This window comes from Anguilla anguilla, chromosome 9 (assembly GCF_013347855.1).
Source record: "Anguilla anguilla isolate fAngAng1 chromosome 9, fAngAng1.pri, whole genome shotgun sequence".
NCBI lineage: Eukaryota > Metazoa > Chordata > Actinopteri > Anguilliformes > Anguillidae > Anguilla > Anguilla anguilla.
In genome coordinates this window covers 41,769,306-41,781,027 of record NC_049209.1, presented here as the reverse complement: position 1 = coordinate 41,781,027, position 11,722 = coordinate 41,769,306, and the positions used below count along the sequence as shown (strand labels likewise).

Genomic DNA, 11,722 nt, shown 5'->3' with positions numbered 1-11,722 from the left:
GCACATTTGAGAGTTCAGTGGTGCAAAAACCATAGGCACTGGTCTACAGATATGTGCAAAAAAGTGATATGGTCAGACGAGTCATCCTTCATCATATTCTCAACAAGTAGGCAAGTGCATGTGTGGTGTACATCAAGAGAACGGTACAGGCCTCGATTCTTGACCCCAACAGTGAGGTTTGGTGGCTCTGTAATGCAGTGGGGTGCATTTTCCTGGCATGGTTTGGGTCCACTTATCCCCTTAGAGATAAGGATCACTGCAAATCAATGAAAAGTCATTCTGAGTGATCACCTTTATCCTATGATGAAACGTTTCTGTGTCGATGGGAGTGGTCTCTTCCAGGATGACAATGCCTCCATCCACAGAACATGAGGGGTCACTCAATGGTTTGATGAGTATGAAACTTATGTGAATCATATGCTATGGCCTTCACAGTCACCAGATCTCAACCCAATTGAACACCTATGGGAGATCTTTTTAAATTAGAGACCAACGTGTTAGACTGCGCTCTCCACCACCATCATGAAAACACCAAATGTTTTTGTATAATCAGCCATGATTATATATATATATATATATATATATATATAATCATGGTTGTCACAATGCTTTACCTTTTACACAAACTTAACCTAATTTCTTTTTTGCTCTGCCTAATCTGAAATGGAATCAGCTGATGCCTCTCCTCCCCATGGAGGTCAGAACAGCTGAGACACTGACCCACTTCAAGCGACGACTGAAGACTCACCTCTTCAGGCTGCACCTCTCCCCATCCCTCCCTACCTCCCTGTAATCTCTTAAATGACTGTAAGCTTAGGCTTGTAACTAGGTAGCTGTTTCCTAGGTGACTTAGGTGCATTAACTGTCTTAACTACTGCTTGTATTTTTGCATAGACTGCGTTGTTGCTGTTCTCGTTTGTGTTAGTGCTAATCAGTTTAACCTTCAGGGTCCAAGTTGAACTATGCGGTTGTTCCCTGCACTTGGACCGGTACTTCTCTCTAGGGTTTTCGACATACTTGTTCCTGGTTATGGTTATACACTTTGTTGTACGTCGCTCTGAATAAGAGCGTCTGCCAAATGCCTGTAATGTAATGTAATGATGCGAGTTCAGTTGGTGAATGAGTCACACAGTCACAAAAATCTAATCTTGTCAGCTTTCTGTTTAGATGTGAAGTTTGACACCTCTCCCCTGCTTCCCCACTTCCGTTTTGCAACCTTACATGTTAATTAAAGCAGGCAGACAGAATATAAATGTTATGATATGTGAGTTTGATTTGTAACCATGTAAAATTCCAATTCTTTGCTTCTTATAATTTGACATCCTATATAATTCAGAGTGACTCACTTTTTTTTGGAGGACCCAGTGCACCATACTGACTAACATAATTACATTGATATTTTCTCATATTGCCTTCTCACTTGAAAAAAAAGATTTTGAAAGCATATTAGATTCAAATACGGCAAAACTGCACATAACCGAAGTGAGTACAAAGTAGAAAAAGTATAATTAAATGTACTTATGAACAGAAGATCACCAACACGGAAATCTTATGTTGTCTTTATGCATACTAATTGGCCAATTTGTGTCAATGTCTATTGTGTCACAAAAAAAACCAAAAAAACTGTGAATCTCACAAAGAGCTTTCTTTTGTTCAGTTTGATAATACTGACTGACTAGCAGAATGGATGGTGTGGTCTGTCAGATAACAGTCACTTTGCACAGTGTTTTCTGTCATATAAAATGTTACATTAATAATATGGCACCAACTTCTAAAATTTTAAATAGAACACAGGTTAATATTCTTCAGTTCATCTTTGAAGGTATTTTGATAGACCCCAACTGATGTCACTGGTTCTCGAACATAAAGACTAAAATATATCCTGTTCTGATGCCTGCAGTAGGTAATGGTGCTCCATCTTATCTACCATTTGGATAAATTTAAATTTCTCCATATTAGGATCTGAGGAAGTGTCTTGTGTCAGTGTTTTATCCATGTAAGTAGGACTTCCTTATGAGATTTTTTTTTGTCTTACCACAGTCAAATACAAATGCAATGAGTCTTTATGCTGACTCATTTACTATACGGCTCTGTGAGTGCTTGTGGCAGAAACATTGCTGTTACCTATCCCTTGAAAAGTGTATAACTATATAGATGGGGGAAATAAACATGGTACGTACGAGGAAACAAATGCAGAAATCACAAAAACAGATTCTTAGTATTAGTGTGAACATACAGGTCAGTGTTCAGCTATGTGAATTCGTATGCATTCCCTTGCCACTTTGTACTGCATTGCTATCAGATCACCAGAAGCTTGGCTATAGAGTGATTCCGAGATGATTCTGAAACATTTGCAGGGTACTTTGACTCCTGAAATAAAACTGCTTAATGAATGCAGCATGTGGTTAACTTGACGTCACAATGAGGAATTGTTATTGGTTGTATGACAGGCCGAGAGGGGGCAGGACCATGAGCTAACTGGATAACACCCAGCATTATAAAGCTGTAGAAAGATCTCTTTCATTTCGCCCAGCAAATCTGTGCAGCCTGAGAAGAATTCTGAGCAGTTGTGGCACAAAACGGGAATTAACTGAACAACTTTGCAAGACTTCATTGACCAGTATGTAAGGAATATTTTAATAATGCAAAACCATACCAAAGTATTTTTGTCAGCTACAGTTTACTGTGTTTGTTTCATATGTGCACATGGATATTTTCCTATGGCAACCATGAAGTGTTCGTAAGCAAATGCAGCAAAACAACTGTTGAATAAACATGCTTAACTGGAGTAGCAGCATGCATCTGCTGTACAGTTCATTCCTTAGACTAGTTTAATCTTTTGTATTCTTATGGAAAGTTGTTGCATCTATTACAGTTACATTATGTGCAGGGACATTATGACCAAACAGTATCCTGCTAGTGGTACTGTAGCTGAAGATGGACAGACATTTGAGGACCAAGGGCTCCTGCTCTAAGGTCTTATATCAATGTGAATGATTTAGTTGAGAGATATAACAGACACACGGCTGAATTTATCTTTTGTGGTTCACACTGAGATAATGCTATTTATGTTCTCTACTGCTGAATGCGCGGTCACCTAGTCACTGAAACTATATTGTTTGTGATAAATGAAGAGCTCAATGACAGAACAAATAGCAATTAGCCAAACCTGCATTATGTCGGAATAAAGTACAAAATTATTTTAGAACTCAAACCCACTTTCAACAATCTTACTTGATCAAGATATTGGCTATGAGAAACACCAGGAACAAGTCTGAAAACGTCTGGCTCGGAGTACGACCTCTTGCCTGTTTCACCATACTGAGGAAGTGGCAGGTCGTCTAAACTTCAGCCACTTCTCTTTTACTGCAGTAAACCACACGGGTTTACGACATGCACAATGGAGACGGGTGGAATAGTGATGACCCTTCAAGATGGTGACAACGCCCGCCTGAATTCCAGAACAAGCTCTACGCCACAATATGGATCCATAAGTGAAAATCAGACAAAGGATGAAACTACATCAGTTAAAATGGCGATCCCGTCACCAAAACGTTCATACATAGCTGTTGCTGTGCTCTGCTATGTGAACTTACTGAACTACATGGATCGTTACACAATTGCAGGTAAGATACTGGAAACTTGAAAATGAGCTACAAATACAGACTTTTCTTATGCCAATTGTTATTCTATGCAATACACATGTCATTTCATAAAATGCATGTATGATGCATCCTTGTCCATGTTTTATTTATCATATCATAGATTAATCAAAGATATATTTCCGCAGGTATCCTTCTCAACATCCAGCAATATTTCAGGATAAATGACAGCACAGCCGGCCTTCTTCAGACAGGTACAATGATGCTTTTATGACACATTTCTCGCAATATCTGCATTCGGTCTCAGATTTTCAATATGCTGCTTATCTGAGTATAAATAAAGAAACAGAAACATGTACATAATAACTGAACATATTGAAATGAAACTGTCGCCAGTGTTTAGAAGCCTCAATGAAATAAAAAACAGTACATCTTATGAAGCAGGGACATTGTTATTTACATACTCAGACATGTCCTTACTGCCACATCTGAAGAGTCCTAATTTCATATAAATTTGTGTTTATGCAGTCCATGTTTACCTCAGCCTCTTCTGACTACAAAATGAGCACAAATCTATTTATGTATTTTGTATCAGTTTTCATCTGCAGTTTCATGCTGCTGGCCCCAGTTTTTGGTTACCTCGGAGATCGTTACAACAGGAAGTTGATCATGGTGGGCGGACTGAGCGTGTGGATTGTGACAACTCTGGGCAGCTCTTTCATCACCGAGTCGGTAGAGTGGAAATTAAGATTATTCAGACAAGGGTTTCTGGTTGAGACATATTATATCTTACATCTGTATGCTTTTAAAGCGGCCAGGCTGTCTAAACTGGTAAAAATGTGAAGCTAGTGCCACATAACAGGAAACATCTTTTGCAAGATGCATGCAAATTAATGAAAGTGAAAATGTTTAAATACTAACACCAATGGCTACAGAAATATACATAATTAACTGTGTAAATCAAGTAGATTTTTTCATATATAATCTTAAATTGTTTTGAGATGTTTGTTCCACAAATCGCTCTATTAGTTTAATTTACCCTCTGTATGTATACTGAAACTCATCCACACATTGGTTTTTGCGAAAGTGATCTGTGTTTTAGTCTCTTTGTTGAAGAGTATAGCTGTATAATAACCATGTACCCATGCCAACCCCCAATGCTACCAGCCTTGATTTGCTCCATCTAAGTAGCACTGATGTGTTGCCCTAATAACAATTTCTTTGCAGTACTTCTGGGTGCTACTACTGATGAGAGCTTTGGTTGGGACAGGAGAGGCCAGCTACTCGACTATAGCCCCCACCATTATTGGTGATCTCTTCTCTGGTACGCAAAGGACTGTCATGATATCGTTCTTCTACATCTTTATTCCAGTGGGAAGGTATGCCAGATCTCTGGTCGTGGAACCATCTTGAAACATCTCTTACACAGAGCAGACAGCCAACGCCTTCAAGTGCGAAGGCGTTAGAAAACTGTAAATGAAATATTTATTGAGATTGGGAGTGTTTGAAAAAAAAAAAAACTTGACTCATTGATTGCACAACTGAAATAACCACTTGGATATGTTTCTGCTTTTTCAGTGGACTTGGATATATAATTGGATCATCAGTTGCAACTGCCACTGGGGACTGGCGCTGGGCACTCAGGGTAAGAGAGGCCATGTTGATTTGGAGTTAAGCACAAGAGGTAAATAATGCTCTGTGAAGCAGAGTTAGTTAAAGTATAAACACAGTCTGAAAACCTAAGGTGCATAAATTGTTTTATGCACCATAAAGCTTTTTTGGCCTGGATTGAACAGTCTTCAATTGCAGTTCGTGGAAACTGCAAACAAATGGGGCCTATAATTCAAAGTATGAAAATTTGGATTTCTTGTGTGAAACACAATCATAACTTCAGTTATTATGCATGAATGCCAAAATAGGAGGCAGTAATAGCTTTCATTTTCATTGGTTTTTGGTGGAATTGGATTAGTGTAATTTTATGATAATCCACTTAATTGGGCAAAGGTTTCTTCCCTTTATTGTACTAATCTATAGGCCCAGTGTCAGACTGAAATTAACCAGTAACCAGCTCAGCATTTGCAAGTGAACTTTTCTCGCATTTCATTTCTACTTTTCATTGGCTCAGCTGCCACATAGTTGGTTTGCAGTTGGTTTCATAGCGCAAAATTTTTCCGATGGGAAGTAGTGGCGTTGTATGGTGGTTTAAACACGGCTGATGAGAGGCAATTGCTTTCCGCAGCACCTGACTTCTGTGTTGTTCCTGTTTCAGCTCAATCCCATACTGGGGCTTGTTGGTTTGATCCTACTCATACTCCTGATCCCCAACCCTCCAAGGGGGGCCTCAGACACACAAGGAGGGGCACTCATGGAAAACACCTCCTATTTAGAGGACATCAAGTCCCTCATGAAGAAGTAAGTGAAAGAGAAAGTCCTATCTGGGGAGGGAACAGTATTCACACAGGAGCTTGTTTCAGTACGTAGTGACCCTGGTCGGTACAGTACATTTTTGGTCTAACTGTTGGTTGACTGCTCCCCCAGTCGCAGCTTCGTCTGGTCCTCGCTGGGGGTGACAGCGATGGCCTTTGTGACGGGGGCGCTGGCCTTCTGGACGCCGGTCTTCCTGTCCCGAGCTCAGGTGATGCAGGGGATCAGGCCGTCGTGCTCAAAGGAGCCTTGCGACACCACTGACAGGTAGCGCCCCCCCACCTACTTCCGACAGTCAACTCCGTGACCTGTGAGCATCCTTTGATGACCGCTCGGCCCTCTCTCTCCTCTTGCAGCTACATATTTGGCGCCGTGACCGTGGTGACCGGGATTGTGGGAGTGGCCATTGGCACCTTGCTTGCCAGGAGACTGAGGGACAAAGTGCCTAACGCTGATCCTCTCATCTGTGCGACGGGCATGCTGTCCTCCGCTCCCTGCTTGTTCTTGGCCATTGTATTAGCCTACAACAGCATCCCAGCAACTTATGTGAGCACGCAGGTCTTATGCTGTTTGTACAATTTGTGCAACAGCAAACATTTTCTATGACCATTCTCTCATCAACACGTTGTGCATACACTGTTAATAAGGGACTTAATGGCATGCACTCTGTATCTGGTTTATGAGTCAGTTTCTTTTGTATGATGACTGAGGTTATACTGGTATGTTTGTTATGAAATGAGTATATGAAAAATTCTTTGGTCATGTTAAAAGGGTGAGGGTGTTTGGGGGTTGTCATTGCTTGTCTGGTAAATATAGGTTAAATTCTGTGCTGATTTTGAATATTTATTCAACAGTTCAATGACATGCATTTTCAGAATAAGAATAGCTTTGCTAATTTTGGTGAGCAATATTGAAAGATTCTACCTTGAAATATTTGTAATACCCCCAATGGGTTTAAGATCAATGGACCTCATTCACAAAACATTTCTTAAATTATTCTTATGTTCTTAAAAATGTTCCGATGAAAAACCAAAATTGGATTCATGACACATGTACAGACCTTTGTTTTGTGCATATCCCAGGTTTATGAGATGATGAATGCTGACTGTTTGTAAATTGTATGCGCAGTCCTGTTCATGTGATTAGCATAAGGAAACAGCCATGAACAAATACAGATAAGAAAAAAAAAAAGATGAATGCTTGGAAACGTTCTTACGCGCAATTTACGAACAAATGTGATCGTCGTGCACATGTTTTGTGAATGATGCCCAGTGTGATCAGCAAGATTCCCAAAGGAGCCACAGGCTCTAACACTGCTCAGGTATCACAATGCAGTGTAGATTGCCAATGCCCCCAAGCCTGGCTCAATGCCTGGACCCGTTCTGAATGGCTGAGGGGGGGTGATAGTTAGGCTATCAGTTCCTAGATTAGCGCTTGGAATCACTCTCTACCTGGATCTCGTGGACCAGAGGACCTCCCTTAATGACATCATCATTATCTCTCCAGGTTTTTATTGCTATTGGGGAGACGTTACTCTCGCTAAACTGGGCAATTCTGGCTGACATCCTGCTGGTAAGTGTGACACTTCAAAAAAACTAAAGCCGGAAATCTGCCAGGTGGATCCTGATTTTTAGCTCTGGTAACTCTTTAGGCCCCAACGGTAATGTAGCATCAAGCATTCATTGTCTAGACCCCCGTATTTGCCTTGATGAAATAATGTAGAATTTCCTTCTGCAATTCAGAAATCTTTTAAGCTGTTAGGTCTTGATTTGCTGTTTTTCAGTACGTTGTCATACCGACCAGGAGGGCAACAGCAGAGGCCTTGCAAATTATGGTTTGCCACCTCCTTGGTGATGCAGGAAGTCCTTACTTGCTGGGTGCAGTAAGTATTTGGTTAATAATTATTCCATTTACACAATTATTTGGCTTCAACCAGATTCTTGGGCCATTTTGAGGACTAAACTACACTTTCAACTATGCCCATTTCGTAAATTATTTAGACCCAGATTATTGTGAAAATGTCATATCTCATAATGCTTATCATACATTGACACAATATTGATCAACCCCCCATCTGCCCCTGTGTACACTTCCTGTTTTGATTGATATCATTCTCTTGCAACATCAAGCATAATTAAAAGCCAAAAATCTAATCAGAGAGGCCAACATTCAACATGGTGAGGAAACAGCCATCAGCTGCAGCATTAAACCGAAATCAGCCTGGTGTGTGAGTAGCCCATTGACTTTCAATCAAGTCTCCAATCCAGGCGTGATATCACGTATCTCGTATTGACTGGCATCCTGCAACCTCGGGGAGCTACCTCCCGCCAGCCAGAGTAACCCACAAACTGTGTTTTCAGGAAAATGTTCCTTCCCGCTTTTCAGTCCCCTTTGAAGTCATGCATTTTTTTTGGCCCTTTGTACCCCTCCCAGATTTCTGACGCTCTGAACAGGTCATACCCTGACACGTACACGTGGAGGTTCCGCAGCCTGCAGTACAGCCTTCTGCTGTGCCCTTTTGTGGGGGTCCTGGGGGGCCTGTTCTTCCTCATGACGGCGCTCTACATCGCGGAGGACAGGAAGGCAGCGCAGCTGCAGGCCGCAGGTAAACAATGGGCGAGGAAACGGCGCGGAAACGGCGAGAGCCGACCCCGGCTTGTGTGACGCGCGGGGGAGAAGCGCAAGGTGTTTACACGGAGCGCGTGTGCGACCGACGGCCGTCTGTGCGACAGCGTAGCTCCCTGTCCTAACGACGATGAGTCGGCGAAGGGCCGACTCACTCGGGGCGTCCGTGGTTTCGCAAAAACAAAAACAGCATTCGAGGTTTGGAAAAAACAACAGCAACCCGTTGTTTATTCCAAGCCCAACGTCAAAACATTTCCCCTCAGATAGCGTTCCCCGAGACTGTCAGAGATAACCCGTGCTTTCAGTGATTACCCCAGTCCCCAGAAATCTGGCTTGAGGAATTCAGTTAACATTCAGCACTGAGACACAGGGATAAGATAAGAGACATCTTTGTCTTCTAGCCTTGCCTTTTGCGACCCCTAGGAAAGGTTTATACTCTATCAGTTGCACTGTCTGCAAAACAAGCTTGCCTTGAAATCACCCCAAAGTTAACCACCGGTTAACTTCCCTTTCGTCAATTTTCAGATGAGTTTTTTGACATTATCAGCTCCCACACTTCTGCTAAGGAGAAGTTACTAAGTCTTTTTGTACAAAGTGTTGCAAGACATGCGAGATATGCATCGTAAAATGGTGGTATGAATTGTTAGATTTCTTTATTCAATGCATACATTTATATAGCCAGCTACTCTCATATATTATGTAAATAAAAGTATGTAAATAAAAGATTGAAGTGAAGCCATCTACATGCCACACAGTTGTTTTTACCTGCTTGTGAAACAGGCCCGAACAGACAGCACAGTACAAGATAACAGCCACTGTCTATGTGTTTCAGGTGGGGCTCCTCCACAAGCTGTGCCTGTCACAGAGTCCGCTTGACCTCAATGGAGTGAGATTTGACTGCAGAAAGAACCAAATTCCTGCCTGTTCCTGAGGCAGGCCAGTCTGCTGCACATGAAGAGGCACATATGGATGTACCAACTGGAGAACACTCAGTGCTGGCCAGGAGGCTAATTTAGCCCTTATGAGGGTACTTTTGGAATTATACAAATATGGGTATACAGACGAGCTTTAATAATGAAAAATGAAACACCATTTCTTTGTTCAATGCCAGTCAGGAACTGGCTGGAAATTTTTATCAGTATTTTGTGTTTTTGTTAGTTTTAAATTTAAAAAATCTATCCTGTTTTAAAAAATATTTTTTCAATTTGTAAATAATATATTTGCTATGTCCAGTGGGAATAATTACCTGCATCAGTCACACCACCTATTGACTGAGTTATGAATAAAAACCCACACTCCGTCAGAGATGTCTCATTTTTGCCTTTCTCCTCATTTACGAGAATTAAGCACTCTCCTTAGACCCATCACCCAGCAGCTGTTTAGTACTAATTAGTACTTGGGGAGGAAGAAAGCTGGGCCTTTAGATCTGTACGGGACATTTACAGTAGGATATCAAAGGCTTTTAATGTACTCACAAATTTTCCTCCAAAATAATATAAGAGGGAATAATGAACGTGTCAGTTAAAACAAGCTCCTAAAAAAGTGACAGTGTTGTTCAACAGAATATTCTGCATGTATATAAAATGGGCTTGAACAGTTCAGATACTGGACTTAATATGAAAACAGGTTATTGAAACCTGATTAAGATTAATAAAGAACATACATTTTGATTGTTTTTCTTATTTGAGACTGAGTATAAGAGAACCAAGATTATGTTTGTCTGTTCTTTGAAGAGAACACATTTTTCTTAGATTTCACCTATATAGTCAGTAATGTAAATAAAAAAAAGTAATGACCTTGTAATTACTTTTTAAGCTAAAGGTTGTACATAGGCAACGGAGACATTTATTATAAAATATACAAGAAGTCAAACATGAAGTACGTAAGAACCACTTCCTGTTAAAGATGATACTTGCCATCTCAGAAGCAAGCACTAGGTGGCACTGTTTATCAAAGGAAGACAAAACTTCATTGCACTCACTTGTAAACATCCCGCAGCCTTGCAGGCTCGGACTGCCCTGTTAAAAATGCAGCCTGTATCTGTTAGTGGGACCTGATCCACTGGCTCCCCACAGTCTACCTCCTCCTTGGATGTTAAATCAGGCAGCGTCAATATTGTGCCCATTTTAGAGCGTGACACTATTCTGGCTGCATATAAAACAAATTAGGCTTTAATGTCCCTCTCTACTAATCAGATAGGCATTGTGTAGGTGACTCAAGGGTGACATACCACTCAATAAATTGTAGACAGATTCATTTTACTTTTGACTTTCAGAACGTCAATGACCCAGTGTGGAAGCCGTTGAGGAAGCCAAGTGATTTTTAACAGTGCCGACTCGCTTCTCATTTTTTTGCCCCCAGGAAGTGGCTGCAATATCACTCGTCTGCGCAGATGTGCTTCTGTCACCTAACTCCATTTCCCATTGCTGCATGAACATGCTTTGTGACTCTGAATGAGACCACAAAATGAAGGCTCTCGTGTTTCCGACCTCCAGTGTGATCTTCACAGGCGATTTTCACAGAGTGCTCATTCTTCACCTGGGGCCCTCGGCGTTTTCACAGGCAGGAAGTGGACGGAATCTGTGCCCGCTGGACCGGGCCGTGTGCTCACACGCTAAGATGTGACAGCGGCCCGTCAATCCGGCCTAAGCTGAGTGGACAGCTGTCTCGGACGTGTCTGATGTCATCGCTTAGCCCTGACGAGGGCCTGTCATCACACGTGCAAATGGACTGCAGCAGCTCACAGAGCTCAGCGTGATCACGTTGGCAAGACAAGATCTGAGAACCCCCATTCACTGCCCCTCCCCCAACCCCCACCCATCCCCTCACCCTCCCAAAAACAAAGATTATATTTCCAAATATTTTAACTTAAGAACAATATGTACAATTCTATTACATTTAATACATTTAATGTACAATTTGTCATCAATATACTTACTGACAGTATGTATGTAGCATACATAGATGCAATTAATATATTGTATTTATATACACTTTATAATATTATACAACATATTTAATATATATATAAATATTATACATGTTCACATATTTACAGATACCTCACAAAC

At 41.2% G+C, this 11,722-nt stretch overlaps 1 protein-coding gene across 2 annotated transcripts; it reads left to right on the top strand.

The window, feature by feature from the left end:
• Positions 1-2,489: 2,489 nt before the first annotated feature.
• spns3 (spinster homolog 3 (Drosophila)) lies at positions 2,490-9,954 on the top strand. Of its 2 annotated transcripts, none has more exons than XM_035432140.1 (13): positions 2,490-2,620; positions 3,373-3,626; positions 3,791-3,856; positions 4,198-4,334; positions 4,830-4,981; positions 5,181-5,247; positions 5,872-6,014; positions 6,141-6,293; positions 6,383-6,572; positions 7,533-7,598; positions 7,810-7,908; positions 8,460-8,631; positions 9,484-9,954. In XM_035432140.1, exons 2-13 carry the CDS (start codon positions 3,401-3,403, stop codon positions 9,525-9,527), a joined length of 1,515 nt encoding a protein of 504 aa, XP_035288031.1. In that variant the 5' UTR covers positions 2,490-2,620; positions 3,373-3,400; the 3' UTR covers positions 9,528-9,954. The 2 variants fall into 2 exon arrangements, with proteins under 2 accessions (XP_035288031.1, XP_035288032.1); XM_035432141.1 differs by having other exon boundaries at positions 2,515-2,624.
• The last annotated feature ends 1,768 nt before the right edge of the window (positions 9,955-11,722 follow it).

What these genes read in the sequence shown, in the direction of transcription:
- spns3 (XM_035432140.1), top strand. Translation starts at nt 3,401, where the DNA reads ATGGAGACGGGTGGAATAGTGATGACCCTTCAAGATGGTGACAACGCC. An exon ending in GCTCTTTCATCACCGAGTCG is followed by an intron (nt 4,335 to 4,829) that starts GTAGAGTGGAAA and finishes ATTTCTTTGCAG; the next exon opens with TACTTCTGGGTGCTACTACT. An exon ending in ATCAAGTCCCTCATGAAGAA is followed by an intron (nt 6,015 to 6,140) that starts GTAAGTGAAAGA and finishes CTGCTCCCCCAG; the next exon opens with TCGCAGCTTCGTCTGGTCCT.